General features: G+C 38.7%; 3 protein-coding genes across 12 annotated transcripts in view; 1 reads left to right on the top strand and 2 right to left on the bottom strand.

Moving 5' to 3' along the window:
• FANCM (FA complementation group M) overlaps positions 1-2,167 on the bottom strand; it is a 106,300-nt gene extending 104,133 nt beyond the window's left edge. For 4 of the 5 annotated variants that reach the window (XM_081548451.1, XM_081548455.1, XM_081548453.1 and 1 more), the window contains exon 1: positions 123-755. In XM_081548451.1, the coding sequence (XP_081404577.1) occupies positions 123-648 (526 nt within the window). In that variant the 5' untranslated portion in view covers positions 649-755. Of the gene's footprint in view, positions 1-122; positions 756-1,180 lie in introns of those variants that run through there. The other variant, XM_081548456.1, reaches the window with a different exon arrangement.
• A 56-nt stretch (positions 2,168-2,223) lies between these two features.
• On the top strand, positions 2,224-10,366 carry FKBP3 (FKBP prolyl isomerase 3). Its single transcript, XM_081548470.1, has 7 exons — positions 2,224-2,392; positions 4,685-4,786; positions 5,374-5,481; positions 6,264-6,399; positions 6,908-6,975; positions 8,786-8,883; positions 10,035-10,366. The coding sequence occupies exons 1-7, from the start codon at positions 2,285-2,287 to the stop codon at positions 10,087-10,089; spliced, it is 675 nt and encodes a 224-aa protein (XP_081404596.1). The 5' UTR covers positions 2,224-2,284; the 3' UTR covers positions 10,090-10,366.
• Positions 10,367-10,608: 242 nt separating this feature from the next.
• PRPF39 (pre-mRNA processing factor 39) overlaps positions 10,609-16,761 on the bottom strand; it is a 32,585-nt gene continuing 26,432 nt past the window's right edge. For all 6 annotated transcript variants that reach the window (XM_081548464.1, XM_081548463.1, XM_081548468.1 and 3 more), the window contains 4 exons: positions 16,039-16,223; positions 12,072-12,146; positions 11,713-11,833; positions 10,609-11,438 (listed from right to left, as the gene is read on the bottom strand). In XM_081548464.1, coding sequence (XP_081404590.1) covers positions 11,382-11,438; positions 11,713-11,833; positions 12,072-12,146; positions 16,039-16,223 — 438 coding nt within the window. In that variant the 3' untranslated portion in view covers positions 10,609-11,381. The remainder of the gene's footprint in view (positions 11,439-11,712; positions 11,834-12,071; positions 12,147-16,038; positions 16,224-16,761) is intronic.

Consider the following 16,761-nt stretch of genomic DNA (forward strand, 5'->3'; position numbering starts at 1 on the left):
TGTGATCTGGGGTCTATTCCACATGGGTCCGGAATTCCTTCGGTGCTAGTTCCATCAGAACACATGCTTTCCCCTGGGTGCCCAGCTCTTAATTTCAAATTAGTCCACTGTTTCTAAGATACCTGTCATTTCGGCCATGTGGGACTGGGGGATACCCATCACCCGGTAGCAAGCTTCGATCTGCTGTGTCACCAGGGGTTTCGTGGGGGCCATGAAAACCACCTTGCCAGAAGGGAACCAGCGGTAGAAATTGTACATGACCACAGCGGCAATAAAGGTCTTTCCCAACCCGGTGGGCAGACAGACCAGCGTGTTGCAGAACAGGGCGGTCCTGGCGATGTGCAGCTGGTAGTCTCGCACTGGGCAATTAGTAGGGTAAATCCACAGGGCGCCCGTTGAGGTGCAGAACCCGCCATTCTCTAGACTCAGCTGCCTCTCTGCTTCGTACACCGCGACCAGCAACACATCGTCGTCTGACTCAGGCTCAACCTCGGCCGCCCCTGCCGCCTCTGCCACTGCAGAAAAACGCGCCCTGGAGATGCCTGTGCTCTGAGGCCGCTCAGTTCCAGAGTTGCAACTCGGAGCCCCACTGGACCGAGAAACTTTTGAGCCCCACGTCTGGAAAAGCGTTCTTTGCCGTCCGCTCATTAGGCCGCCGACCACCGAAGGCTCCCCTCAGACGCCAGCAGCTGCTGCAGCGCAACAGCCTCCGTTCCAATCCCCATCGGTTACCTTCGCGTAAAAAACACAGAGGAACCAGGGGGCGGGACTGAGGCCCGTTTATCCTGTTGAAAGTGCAGCCACTGAGTTTGCGTGGGGACTATGATTGGCGGTCTTCCCGGAAACCCCGCGGGCCTCTAGGAGACGCATGCGTATTATCATGGAGTTACTCTAAATTTTGTCCCCTTGTCAATTTTTTTCCCGACTCTAAATTTGGGTTCCATTTCCAATAGGTGATTTTATGTCCTGGCCTCAAGAGTAAAGTGATATTGCTTAAAATGATATAGTAAATAAGGGAGTTGGTGATGGACAGGGAAGCCTGGCTTGCTGCAGTCCATGGTGTCGCAAAGAGTCGGACACGAGTGACAGAACTGAACTGAACTGAAATAACCTTGAGGTCCCGAAACAACGCATAGCCATTTTTTTTTTTAAACTTAACGTTACTGAGCGTCTAACGTACCTTATTCCTTGTTATTGGCTGTGTTTTTAAATCGGTAGATGAGGTGAAAAACAAACGTGTTTAGACAAAATTAAATAACACCTCATTTCTTTATCCAGACTGAGAAAACAAAATGCCAGCTCTCTTTTTCAGGAGTAGCAACCTCCTATCTTAATATTTTTATTGTTTAAAGGGAAGTGAACGGTTTGGTCCTGATATTCGTTGGAAAATTCCAAAGGAAAAAAGGTGTTCTGATGCTCCATCATTACATCTTCATAAACGATATAGAGCAGTAAAATCAGCGTCTGGGTGATATTTTTCTACTCTAGCGATAGCATTCTGCCTCCAACTTGGATACAATTCCGGATTTCTCCACTCTAAACCTGGTGACTTTGAGTAACCTCTGTATATTTGATTCCTTGTGTATTGAGGAAAAGTACACACACATCAAGAGGTTCTCTGGACCACTAATAATGTCACCCGCTCATCACCACTATGAGCAAGCATCATCTTGCGTGTTTTGTTTTATTTGGTCAAGTGTCTGGACTTGCTTTTAGACAAACTATTTATCGTGTGTTTGTATTTGGGAAGGGAAAGGGAACAGGTTGCTATTCTAGTTTCATTTGTGTGAGTTTTAAAAGGGAAGTGGTAGGATATAGGCTGTTCTGATGGACAAGGACTGAGCCAATTCAGCCGTTAATTTTTAGGGTAGAACTAGGTAAAATGAGAGTAGATGACTGAATACTGTTGTTTTCTTCAAACAGATTGTCGACTTTAAATGCACAGCAGCTTGTCGCTAATATACAAATGTGGGTAATGGATGGTAAACAATCGCTACCACCGGCGGTCGTCGCCTCACAAGGGTCCCGACTGTGAATAGATGCTATCTCCCGCTTTTCTGCGGAGTCAGTCTTCGGGTCCACCTCAACGGGTTTTACCCCGGACTCAACAAAGAGGCCCGCACAGCACAGCCTTGACGTCACTCAAACACTGGCCCCAATCCTGCGGGGTATCGCGGTGACCCCGCCCCCTCGAGCTCCGAGTCGCGCCCGCGCCACGCCCCTGGGGCGGGGCGATGCCGAAGCCAGGCGGGCCGGCTCAGTAAAGCGGAGGCAGCGGGGGAAGATGGCGGCGGCCGTTCCGCAGCGGGCCTGGACCGTGGAGCAGCTGCGCAGCGAGCAGCTCCCCAAGAAGGACATTATCAAGTTTCTGCAGGATCACGGTTCAGATTCGGTACCGGAGTTGGCGGGGCGGCCGGGCTGGTGCGGCTGAGGGACACTTCACCCCCCCGTAGATGCCCATACATTCCGTATTCCTCCGTGCCCCCGCCCCCGCTCTCCAGCGGCCCGCGGCCTGAAGGCCGGAGCGGCCCCGCGTGCGCTCCCGAGGCGCGCTCCCGCCCCTCAGGCCGGCCCTGCTTGGGCGAGTGGAGGAGCTTTATCTTTTGGGGCACGCAGCAATCGGAGATTTAGAACCTTATTGACATCCTTGAGTGAGGGTGGAGGCCGTGAAAGAGAAGGAACCCAGGAGATATTGGGGGTTGAGACGGGAGCCCGAGGATTGGAGGCTTGGTTGAGATCCCTGGAGGGGAGTGTATGTTACTAGGGAAAAAATTTCGGATTGCGATTTGCCTTTCTCATCGATTACCGAACGCTGAACACTAATAAGTGTGTAGTTTGCGGATTAACTTTTAAGATATCGACCCTTCAAATGACCTTTCACCCTTATGTTTAGGGGAGTTATTTGCGTATTTTGTGTACAGTGGTCTCTTATTGTTATAAACTAAGAAATCTGTTTGACAATTCTTCATACTTTTACGCCCCGCATTTTTCAGCACAGTCTCCATTTTAACCATCCTCTGTAGTCAAAAGTTATTTTTGTCAGACGGCTTTTTTTCCTTCGGAAATTAATATCATTCATATCTTAAATTAGAACTCGGCTTTTCAATGCAGGAGACCTAAGAGACGCGGGTTCTCGATCCCTGGGTCAGGAAGATGCCCTGAAGGAGTAAATGGCAACCCACTCCAGTATTCTTGCCTGAAGAATTCCCATGGACAGAGGAGCCTGGCGGGCTACAGTCCTTAGGGTCGGAAAGAGTCCGGAACGACTGAAGCAACTTAGCACAGATATCTTAAATTGCTGAACAACTGTACAAATTTGTGTGCCCTCAGCATCTCTCACGTAGGGAAAATGAAAGCCACAGTCTAAATGTAGTATCCCAACCATTTTTAACTTAATTTCTAGACTTCATTTAGAAAAATTGCATCTGGGCTCTTTTGAGAAGCTTGTAGTTTATAATTTTGCAGGTTTTTGAAGGAGAGGTATTGATCCAGTTATTCTGCCTCTTGCTTCATACTCCTGAATGATAATCCTGACATCCGCAAATACTTTACAACATGTACAGCAAGAACTATACTGTTTGGGGAAACAAGGGTGAAATGAAAAGAACATGCCTCAGAGATACCATTTTATACTATTGTACCATTTTAGTGGAATTATTTTCTCTTAAGCCAATTCATATTTCACTGAAATAATAGAGTAGATAAAATACACGGTTTCAAGATGAAGGTACATGACTGATGATTTGATATTTCAGTAGTGGTATTTTGGTGTTTCTTACAACTTAGGCTTATATTTGAGAGAAATGGAAATCTGTTAGATTAAATACATTATTTTATAAATCAAACAGGTTAATATGTATTGAGTTCTTCTGTGTAACTGAAAGTGGATTACTACATTTATCTTTACAAGAAGCCTCTAACATAGGATGCTGTTATTGATCTTTCAAAGTGATGTAGAAACTGAGCCTTTGAGACAGCTTAATTCCTTGTCTAAAATCAGACAGCTAGGATTTTAACCTAAATGGTCTGACACCACAGCCTATACACTCAAACACTATGTATCCAGCGTTGTGTAACAGTGCTTTTGGGTGTGCCAAGACTGGGTTACATATATGTCAAGATAGCTAAACCCAACATGACTGGAGGCTCCCAGGGCAGGGGCCAAGTAACATCTGGCTGGGAGTAGCTTTGCCCAGTTACCTAAATGTGCTTGCTGTTAAAAGTGTGCTCACATGTACACAGTATGTTTTTTTTTAACCTTCCTTAAATCTTCTTTTTGTTACGAAGTAGAGTGTAAAATATGTTTCATTTATCATTGGGCTTCCCTGATAGCCCAGATGGTAAAGAATCCACTTGAAATGCAGGAGACATGGGTTCGATCCCTGGGTTGGGAAGATCCCCTTGAGAAGGGTAATGACAACCCACTCCAGTATTCTTGCCTGGAGAATTCCATGGACGGAAGAGTCTGGCATGCTACAGTCCATGGGGTTGCAGAGAATCGGACATGACTGAGTGATTAACACATGCACACAGAGTATAAAATCAAATGTTTCATTTATCATTAGTAGTATGATTGAAAACATACTTGCATCATAATTGCTAACATAAAAGTTCATTTTCTTGTTTTACACCCTCTCTTATATGAGGGAAATTATTTTGACTAACCAAAATTTTTTCTTTACAGTTTCTTGCAGAACATAAATTATTAGGAAACATTAAAAATGTGGCCAAGACAGCTAACAAGGACCATTTGGTTACAGCCTATAACCATCTTTTCGAAAGTAAGGTGAGTACTGTTGTTTTATTATCAGTATCACTTTAGATATTTTATTCCCAAAAGAAGTTTTAAATGCATTTACTTGCAGATTATGTTGATATTTTTCCACTTGCACTTTTTCTTAACTATAATCATAAATGGATTGTCAAATTTAGCATGGCTTATCTGCCATATGGCGGGATGTTTTGATATTTTGAATGAGAACAAATTTTTTAAAAATAATTCCCTGGAAGCTTAAATTAATCAGCAAATTCTTAAGGATGCTGAAAAGTTATAAATCTAAAATCAGCTGCATTAATTAATTTAAAATCTTGGTTAGATCTAGGCTGAGCCTTTAAAAAAGATTTCAAGAAATTCTTCCTAATATGTGTTAACTATGAAATGACCACCTTTCACAAAAAAAAAAAAAGAATTAATTGAATAGTATTCATATCTCTGAGTCTTAGTTGGTCTTTCTAAAGGTTATGGGTCTCATTTCAGAATTTATTTTGTGGGATAGTTTGAGATACATAATTTGTTGATTAAAATGCTTACCGTAAGAGTTTTGTTTTTTAGCCAGAATGAATCTGATAAACATCAGATCATTTTCCTTACAGCGTTTCAAGGGTACTGAAAGTATAAGTAAAGTGTCTGAGCAGGTGAAAAATGTGAAGCTTAATGAAGATAAACCCAAAGAAACCAAGTCTGAAGAGACTCTGGATGAGGTTTGTATATAATGTATTCTTACTTTCTCAGGTGAATGAGAAAAAGTATTTGCTTTACAGCAACTGGTTTCTCATAAGATGGGGTTGAGTATGGCCACTTTCAGTGAGCCAAACACTGACTTGGAATGTGTTTTCTCCCTTTGGTGTACTCAGTAAGAAAAAAACCCTAAGAACCAATGGTTTATAGTTAGTAAGCCTTTCCTGTGAAATACCTCTAACTTTGTATTTTACATTGCCTCTGTGTCTGGCCAGAAGTTCTGAGCTTTCAAAGCTATTTTAAGATCCTATTCTATAGCCAAGTTGGACTGAGTAAAAGAAACTTCCTTTTGATTATTTTTAGCCTTTTTCTAATGTACATGATGTCCTTGGCAATGGAAGTAATTAATTCGAGCCTCACTGCAGGATGTGGGTTTATCTGCCTCATCTTTCCCAACCCAGGTTTTACATTTTGGTAACAAGGTTGGAAGAACCAGATAAAGCTATTTCTGCAAATGGACAGCCTTTCTAGAGCTAAGGACTGCTCTAAGCTTCAGTAGAGCTAAATTATTATCTTGCCACTTTTGATAATATCTTGCTAGTAACTAAGCTCACTCATTCCTAGCAGTGTTAGTATCAGTGACAATAATAATTTGACAGACGTTTTATATACTGGGCAGAATTTTTGCAGCTACTAAGGTAAACAGACTGGACTTAGGTCACAGTTGGCCGTGTTAAGTAGTCTCTTTGTCCTCCTTCTAAAAAAAGGACATGAGTTAACAACTCTGTTTTGTTTTTGTTTCTAGGGTCCACCAAAATATACAAAATCTGTTCTTAAAAAAGGAGATAAAACCAACTTTCCCAAAAAGGGAGATGTTGTTCACTGCTGGTATACAGGAACACTACAAGACGGGACTGTTTTTGATACTAATATTCAAACAAGTAAGTCTAAAATTCAAACGAGTACGTCTAAATGTAATCTTATCATTTTGGCTGTAAGGCATGCAAAACATCTGTGTTGGCAGTACCTTTTTTTGGCTGTCATTTTTTTTCCAGAAGTCTTTTGCATTTGTAATATATTAATACTAGTAAGAGGTTTTCACTTTACTGTGTGTTGGCTGCATGTAAATAAAGACCTTTTGGTCATTGCAAAGCAAAAACTAAAGGTTAGTCTAATCTTTATTAATGCCCCAAATTCAGGCATTTGTATTCTAATGTAAAAGGCAGAAGTGTTATTTTAATGGTGTAATATAGGTCCTTTCCCTCTCCCTCCTTTAGACCATAATTATTTTTACATCCAAAATTTTCTTGATGAATTATTTGGCTTTCTGAATTTTTATTTTCAGATGCATAGCATGGTAAGTTCTGAAGTCAATTGCAAGACTTAAATCACTGTTTTTCAACTGGAACTTAATTTCATCGTTAATTATAAGGAAAATCTGTTTTACAGGTTCAAAGAAGAAGAAAAATGCCAAGCCTTTAAGTTTTAAGGTTGGGATAGGCAAAGTTATCAGAGGGGTAAGTAAAAACTGGCCATGAACCAGTATATATTCTGGCCCATGCTGCCTGTGGCATAACATAATGAATTAGGTTTGGGGATACAATAAAAACAAACTTTGGGGTTTCATATCAAGGGCTTCCCTGGTGGCTCAGCTGGTAAAGAATCTGTCTGCAATGTGGGAGACCTGGGTTCAATCCCTAGGTTGGGAAGATCCCCCTGGAGAACGGAACGGCTACCCACTCCAATATTCATGCCTGGAGAATTCCATGGACTGGGTAGTCTATGGGGTCACAAAGAGTCAGACACAACTGAGCAACTTTCACTTCACTGGCATTGCTAACTGATCTGGCACAAGTTCAGTTCTCTGGGTTTCATACAGTACAGCCTACCATGCCTGGAGAATTCCATGGACTGTGTAGTCCATGGGGTCGCAGAGAATCGGACATGACTGAGCGACTTTCACTTCACTGTTACTGCTAACTGAGCTGGCACAAGTTAAGTTCTCTGGGTTTCATACAATACAACCTACTCCAAGGTTGTTACAACATTAAATGGGTATAACTTAAAGTATGTAATATAGTAGAAACTCAAATATTATTTCCTTCCATGCTTACCTCTTTTATTATTTTTTTTCCGTGAAGTAATTGTTAGAATTACTGACAAGTTTGGTTTTCTAAATTTGTCTGTATGATTCCTGTAAAATGTTACGTATCTATTGTACCACTTACACATGATTCAGAAAGGTAAAATACCTGATCCACTGAAGTACTGACAGCTTTTAGGAGTTTTTCCTGTAGCCTTCTCACCTCTCACAATTTGCTCAAACACCAAAAAAAAAATCATGCCTTTACCTACCCTTATGTGTGAGAGAGATAACAGAAGGAAACTGAGAAACTGAGAAAAAGGAAAGTTAGGCTTGACCTGGAGAAGGCACTGGCACCCCAGTACTCTTGCCTGGAGAATCCCATGGATGGAGGAGCCTGGTAGGCTACAGTCCATGGGGTCGCACAGAGTCGGACATGACTGAAGCGACTTAGCAGCAGCAGCAGCAGCATACTGACCGTTGCAGTGTACAAAAGGAGATGCAAAAGCAGAGCTGACCATCATCCTCAACTGAATCAGGTTGTCACGTTAGGGCCTGCTTATTGTTCTAAATTCTTTGTATTCAGAACAAACATTAATAACAAAAATGCCTATTTAAGTGCAGTTACGAGAACCCTCAATGTGTTTTTCTTTGTACTGTGGTAAGACCTAAAATACTATTCAATCATATCCAGAGCGCAAAATAGATGGTAAAACATCTTGAAACTAAAGGTTTCGAAAATCACTTTTTACTACTACCTGATTATACCAACTTGATATATCAAGTTGAGCTATTTTTTGGTTTCTATAACTAATGTGCTTACTGGTAAATTTGTTCTATTCAACTAAATTCTTAACTTCCAGTGTGTGACAAATCTGTATCATTTGAGCTTATATAATTGTTACATTTCAACAGAGTATATGTAAGTTAATAGATTCTATATCCTTCCATTATGTTGATTTGTTTTTGGTAATTTGGCCTAAGATCCAAATTTGTACAAAATGACATGTCATTTTCAAGACTTAAAGTATTTATACTAAAAAACTGTTTAATATGTCCTTAAATTTTTTTTTTTCCATTGAGACAATGAAGGACAAAGATTTAGGGACTCACTTAAGGACATTACCGTAGGACATAATGAAGTCCTGTAACAATGCTTTGTATGTAATCTTGCCTTTCTTCTGGTTTTGCATGTATTTTTTTGTGTAGTATCATTAGTTTTAATTTGATGTTCTTGCCTTTAGTGGGATGAAGCACTCTTGACTATGAGTAAAGGAGAAAAGGCTCGACTGGAGATTGAACCAGAATGGGCTTATGGAAAGAAAGGACAGCCTGATGCCAAGTATCCTTTTTAAACCCTTGGTAATTAGAAGTAAAAACAGTTGAAGATCACTTGAAGGCATGCAAGATGCTGTCTAGGTTATTATTAACCTCTAGAAGAGAGATCATGTCCAGACCAGTCTTCTGATATTCAGATGCTTTTGTGTCAACACACCTCCAATACTGTTACAGGGATTCTAATTTGAGCTAGCATCTTTTTTTTCCTTTTCTATTTAAGCTCTTAATTTTTAAGACCTAAACTGAGATTTAAGTTTCTATCTTTGAAAAGCTACTATTAATGTTTGAAAAATTTCAAGGAGTAAGAATATAAACAACTCAATATAAACAACTGTAGCAAACTGTAGGATTCAAATATGACTCATGGTGATTTTATGCTACTGTATAATTTCAGGCAATTGACCTGGGTTCTCAAAGCTTAGAAATGGAACACATGTTGGGTATTACCAGTTGTGAAATGAAGGAGACCATGGGTCCAACATCAGAGTGAACATTAATAGAAGAGCCATGATTCCAATCTGTTACAAGCAGAACAACCCAGTAGCTAAGTGGGAAGGTAGTTTAGTTGTTGGTTCCATTCCCAATGGACTAGTTAGACCAGTTAGAATAAGTTTAGGGGAGGAGAGAATTGGAAGTCCTTTTTAGTCTTATCAGTTATTAATACAGTTACTTGGGAATACATAGCCTTCTCAGCCTATCAAAATCCCACAGCCAGCTGCAGCTCTCACAGTCTCATGTGAAGTAGCTCAAGATCAATCAGATAAAAATCACTCTTCTCTGAACTCAACATCTGAAAATTCACAGCATTAATGTAACTTACACACCCAGCTAAACTGAAATCATTTTGGGGGTTGGAGGGGAGGTACCAAATAGCAGTCTTCATAAAGTAGTGGCTAACCTGGGAGTACCTAGTGAGGCAGGAAGATCCTAGTTCAAGCGCAATTTATCTAGTCAACCTATATTGTCAGGTTTTGACATCCATTCAAAAATAGTTTTAGGAACCTCTCGGTTTGTATGTACTAGCTCCCTGTGCCAACTATAAAGCCCTCCTTGTGCAGTTAATTACCAATATCTAAAATTCTAATTTTAGACAAAGGTTATTGGGAGTGAGCAAAGAAGCAACTTTTATCAAATTTACCTTAACTTCTTCAATAGAATTCCACCTAACGCAAAACTTACTTTTGAAGTGGAATTGGTGGATATTGACTGAAATAGTTAAGAAATCAACAATAAAACATGGCCGTGAAGAAACTTACGTATCTAATTAGAGCTGGTTACTATTGTTAAGCGAAGAGTCAACTGGAAAATTCAAGTTAGAACATGTTTACTTGATCCCTCAACTTTTAAGAAATGTAATCCATTATAAACCCTTGAACTTTAAAATATTTTACTACAGCTGTGTAAAATATCATTTAAAGAGAACTGATTTGCCTTTTACCTCATGTTGTAAACTAAAAAGCTCAATAAAAATGTATCCAGTGTCTTGATTTGTGTGGTATAAATATATTAATGTTCTGATTAGGTTAACCAGTACTAAGAGTTCACCAAACCAAGGGAGTAACAGTAAATCTGTTTGGACAGCCTTGCCAGAGACACCCATCTTAAAATATGTAAATATTTCTGTATAAGGCAGGCAAAAGCATAGAGACTGAGAAGAAGCAAAATGCTACAAAACTTAAAATTCTGTCAAGAAGATAACAGCTGAATTCAAGAGAAGTATACTTCAGAATCATGGTGAATATAAATTTTTAATATTAAAACAAACCACTAAACATGGTGAATATAAATTTAAGTGATCCCCCCCCAATAAATCCGTAACAATTATTGGATGAGTCTTCAGTTTTATTACAAAAATGAAGATGATCAGTTTGATCAAAATGAACGCTTGCTCACAAGTTTAACATGAATATTCCAAATACAAAGGCTCCTGAAACAACATAGTTTTGATATGATTTTCATTTTTTCAAAGGGATGCAAACATTCCATTTCCTCATTTATTATCTCTATTCCAAGACAATAGTTTTAACAGGCATTGTTTCTGCTGTTAGATCCAAATTCATAAGGATAATCAAAACAGACAGTATCTTGTCAGCAAAGGTTAAAAATCCATTTTTTTTAAAGAGGAGGTAAATCCTTAATAACCAGCCCTTATGTGTTTTCAGAATCTCGTACTACACTGACATGATTTGCAGTCAGTTTTTTTTTCTACCCTTAAGGCTACAAAACTCTGTTGCAAAGGCGTTGCAAAAGAATTCTAGACCACTTAATGCAAAAAAATCAAAAAAATAGTTCTCCAATAAAAAGTAAATTTTATAAATGGTAGGAAATAGTATCTGTGGTAAGCTACTAAGTGACATTTTCCCCTATTACTAAACAAATCATGTTACACAGAAACAGGGAAGACACGTTATCAAATACAACAAGCTTGTACTATGTTTACATCCCTCATTAAAGAAAAATAATTTCATACTTTTCACACACTCCATCTGCTATTTGATTTTATCAGGTTGGAGGAGGAGGATAATACTGTCCATAGTTCCAAGGATTCTGATAATTGTACTGAAAAGAAAAAGCAAACGTATCAGCATACAACAGCTATGACTGAGTTCCATATGTAAAAATTTAATTAAAGCAGGTTTCTATTAAAAGAAAACAAGCATGTGTTCACTGCTGAAATTCCAAATCTTAATCATAAAAGACAATGTTATTTACACGCAGATCAAAAGAAGTTTTTTTTTTCTAAAGAAGGAAAAAAAGACTATCCTAATTTATATATATAATTTCTAGTAACATCTATTAACCAAAAAAATCAATCATAATTATGTAAACTTACCTGATACCAGGCACTGTAATTATACGCAGCTTGATTTGCCTGCAAATCACCATCAATCATCTGTGTAGAAGATGAAGTTGTATCTTCTGTGTGTGCTTTCTTTTCCTCTGGTTCTTCTGATCTAAATAAAAGGTCAAAATGGAAACTTTCAGAACTCCCATAGATAAATACTTTAACAAATGGACGAATGTCACTTTTGTACCAATCTGAAGTTCTTGGCCACGCTGTTTTATATGATTTCAAATCATGAAAAAAGTAATTTACCACAATATAAAGGTAATAATTATTTTTAAAGGGATTTCCACAATGAACTGTGTTCTTTTAAGCTTCCTTTCCTGATTCAGCAGGAAGTTACATACCCGTTTTCTGCTTTTCTTTTTAAAGAATCCTGCTCTTTTAGGAGTGTTTGATGTTCATCATAAGCATTCAGAAGCCTGTGAGGGAGGAGAAACAATCCACTGGAATACAGAGAAGCTGAACTTAAAACTTCTTTAGGTTTTCAAGTTACTTCCACTCAGGGAAACAAAAGCAAGTAGAAATGAACATCGTTTAGAAGAAAAAACAAGCAAGCAGACAAACCTAGCCCTAGCTACCTCTTCTATTTGCTTGCCTTGCACTTTCCTTCTCAGTCCATGTGGTTCAAATGAGGCTTCAGAGATACAGACCTGGCCAATTACCTTACTAGATGTCTCTGACCAATAACTGGTTTAGAGGTGATCATATGACCCAAAACAGGATCAGTAAGTCCCAGGATTTTTGACTGAGATACTGAAAAAGTGCCTGTTCTCTGCACTATAGTGGGCTAGAGCTTGAGGGAATGCTGGCCAAGACCTGTGTGTTTATTATTTGTAACACATGAAAAGGGCCTAAGGAGCTGTATCACACAACAAAGACAGTGACCCTGATACTTTCTGTCTAGTACAACCTTGAATCCTGACAGTTCTATAATGTGTACTTCTGAGATCTAATTTAACAATGCTTACTGAAGACACCTGCCACTAGTTAGGATAAAGTGTATTTAAACTTTGGCTATGTGATAAACTGAATGAGAACTAAAAATTTCAAAATAATTAATTATCATTGATTAAAAAGATAATTTTAATAAAATATTTTAATGGGCTATGTATTATAGGTTTCAACTGGAACTTACAACTTCAAAAACAATGTCACTTGAAGCAAAACTGACTATAAAATCAATGATTTTGTAATTTTCTTTTTCCTTTTTTTGAGCACGGACTGCTAACCCACACTGGATCACCAGGGAAACACTTTTTAAAATATTTTTTAGAAACACAAAGATGGCCTTATTTTTTAAGGTAATCATAAACCTGAACACAGATTTCTCTGAAAGAGAACACAGATTAAAGTTTCTCTGAAAACGACCTTGATATTTACATGCACATTCAACTTCCCTGAACAGCCTGCCTATGTACACATTTAATAGCTATAACCAGTGACACTTGGAAAAGGGAACGGCAATCCACTCCAGTATTCGTGACTGGAGAATTCCATGGACAGGGGAGCCTGGTGGACTATGGTCCAAGGGGTCGCAAAGACTTGGACATGACTAAGCGACTAACAGGAATGGTATGGACCTAACAGAAGCAGAAGATACTAAGAGGAGGTGGCAAAAACACGCAGAAGAACTATACAAAAGAGATCTTCACGACCCAGATAATCACGATGGTGTGATCACTCACCTAGAGCCAGACATCCTGGAATGCGAAGACAAGTGGGCCTTAGGAAGCATCGCTACAAATAAAGCTAGTGGAGGTGATGGAATTCCAATTGAGCTATTTCAAATCCTAAAAGATGATGCTGTGAAAGTGCTGCACTCAATATGCCAGCAAATTTGGAAAACTCAGCAGTGGTCACAGGACTGCAAAAGGTTAAGTTTTCTTTCCAACCCCAAAGAAAGGTAATGCCAAAGAATGCTCAAACTACTGCACAATTGCACTCATCTTACATGCTAGCAAAGTAATACTCAAAATTCTCCAAACTAGGCTTCAACAGTATGTGAACTGAACTTCCAGATGTTCAAACTGGATTTAGAAAAAGCAGAAAGAACCAGAGATCAAATTGCCAACATCCGTTAGATCATCGAAAAAGCAAGAGAGTTCCAGAAAAACATCTACTTCTGCTTTATTGACTATGCCAAAGCCTTTGACTGTGTGGATCACAATAAACTGTGGAAAATTCTGAAAGAGATGGGAATACCAGACCACCTGACCTGCCTCTTGAGAAACCTGTACGCTGGTCAGGAAGCAACAGTTAGAACTGGACATGGAACAACAGACTGGTTCCAAATCGGGAAAGGAGTACATCAAGGCTGTATATTGTCACCCTGCTTATTTAACTTATATGCAGAGTACATCATGTGAAATGCTGGACTGGATGAAGCACAGGCTGCAATCAAGACTGCTGGGAGAAATATCAATAACCTCAGATGAGCAAATGACACAACACTTATGGCAGAAAGAGAAGAACTAAAAAGCCTCTTGAAGAAAGTGAAAGAGGACAGTGAAAAAGTTGGCTTAAAACTCAACATTCAGAAAACTAAGATCATGGCATCTGGTTCCATCACTTTATGGCAAATAGATGGGGAAGCAGTATCAGATTTTATTTTCTTGGGCTCCAAAATCACTGCAGATGGTGACTGCAGCCATGAAATTAAAAGACGCTTGCTCCTTGGAAGAAAAGCTATGACCAACCTAGATAGCATATTAAAGAGCAGAGACATTACTTTGCCAACAAAGGTCCTTCTAGTCAAAGTTATGGTTTTTCCAGTAGTCATGGTGGATGTGAGAGTTGGACCATAAAGAAAGCTGAGTGCCGAAGAACTGACGCTTTTGAACTGTGGTGTTGGAGAAGACTCGGAGAGTCCCTTGGACTGCAAGAAGATCCAACCAGTCCATCCTAAAGGAAATCAGTTCTGAATATTCATTGGAAGGACTGATGCTGAAGCTTCAATGCTTTGGCCACCTGATGTGAAGAGCTGACTCACTGGAAAAGACTCTGATGCTGGGAAAGATAGAAGGCAATAGAAAGGGACGACAGAGGATGAGATGGTTGGATGGCATCACTGATTCAATGGACATGAGTTTGAGCAAACTCCAGGAGATGATGGACAGGAAGGCCTGGTGTGCTGCAGTCCATGGGACCGCAAAGAGTCGGACACGACTGAGCGACTGAACAAAGCTTATCAGAATCCAGTAACAACTAAATGAAACCCCAGCTCTTCTGTGAAAGTTGCCAAATCACTTCTGTTCCAAAAAGATCACAGCCTTTTTAAAAGTTATACACTACCTCACATACATACATGTATCACCATACCATCCACCTAGATTAAAAGATGGAATTACATATGCCATTTCTTTTTGTATTACTTTCTTCAGTGCAAAACAAAAAAAGACACATATAGGTATCTTCTTAACCACCACATAAGGTGGTTAAGAACATAGGCCCTGAAGAAGGTTCTAATCCCAGCTGCACAAAGTAATAGCTAACTGACCTTGGAAAAACTGCCTAATCTCTCTTTAGCCTCTTTGTCTATAAAGAGAACAGTATCTCTTCCCCTCATTATAGACTGTCAACATGTTTCACATTAGGTAATTATAAAACATTTAGTATGCCAAGCACATATATACAACTGTATTAAAAGGTAACTCATGTTAAATGTTTTTAGTTTCATTAAAATCTTACTCAGCCATCAAAAATGTTTACACACTTGCCTAACAGGAATTAGGGTATTTCTATACTAGAATCAGGTAAGAAATGAATGGCAGCAATGTTCTCATCAGTATTTCTACTATTTTGCAAATTTAAATGTTAAACTTGTCCTTTTCCTTAGGGGGGGGAACTCTTACCACCCTTATCTTTTAGCTTTTTACAATGCATGAAAATTAGGTCATTAGGCATGATCTTGGCACCACACTCATTCTTCTCCAACTGGAGACTGCATTCCTATTCCAGATTAACCACATACAGCCTTGGTGACCTATATATTTCTGTGTTTCAGGGTTCAATCCTTCACTCACTTCCTTTCTCACAGAATTCCTGCTTCCTGCCTTCTCTCATCACTCAGTTTAAAATTACCATGCTAAAATTCCAAAAATAGTTTTGAAGGAAAGACAAACCATATGTCCTCTTATTAAGCACATAAACATTTGCAAAATTGAATTTACCCCCATATATACCTAAGGAAAAAAATGAACCTATGAAACATTTAAAATCTAACAATATACTACTTTGTACTCATCATCAAAGTCCCATCCAAAATTATCAATGTTCTTTTACTATTCAAATAGATAATAATTAAGATCTTACTTATTAACATCTGAACCAAAATCTTCAAGAAATTCCACTTTTCTCTGAGAAAATGTAATTCTCATTTTAATAGGTAATGAACCATGTATAGCTTTGTCAAAACAATTTAGGATATTTTCTTCATTTTGTTTGAGGTCACCACTATATTCCATTTCAAGTAAATTGAGGTATAACTTTGTGTTCTCCTGTGTAAAAAGCAGTATCAATTAATCATATGTCTAAGATACTTTGATTAGACCATAGATATTTAAATGCCTTAATTTTCATGTCTCAACTTGAAAAATTCAATATTGAAAATTGTATTAAAATGTAACTCATGTTAAATATTTTCAACATACAAACAGGTAAAAAAACTAACACACACATTGGTAGATAGAATCTTCTAAACTATGCACACTGTTAAATGCCAATAAACTAAAATCCTATATCCTGTTTAGTGTGCTTGACCTACCACAACAAATATGAAGTAAAACACTAAAAAATGATCTCTACGCTCCCCAGTAATCTAAATCTTCACAACCACAGATAATCATCCTCAACTGCAGCTGGAAGCAAATCTGTTATAAACCTGGGTCCTAAACAGACATGGTGTTTGCTGAAAATCTAAAAAATGAGAAATTTCCCAGGCACTGTCTTTTGGCATTAATTGATATATAAAAGGAAATACTTTATACACGTTACATAAGAGGAGAATAATCTCACTGCTACATGTGCTACAATGTA

The sequence above is a fragment of the Giraffa tippelskirchi genome, chromosome 12, assembly GCF_054371585.1.
Source record: "Giraffa tippelskirchi isolate mGirTip1 chromosome 12, T2T-mGirTip1v1.2.pri, whole genome shotgun sequence".
NCBI classification, from domain to species: Eukaryota; Metazoa; Chordata; class Mammalia; order Artiodactyla; family Giraffidae; genus Giraffa; species Giraffa tippelskirchi.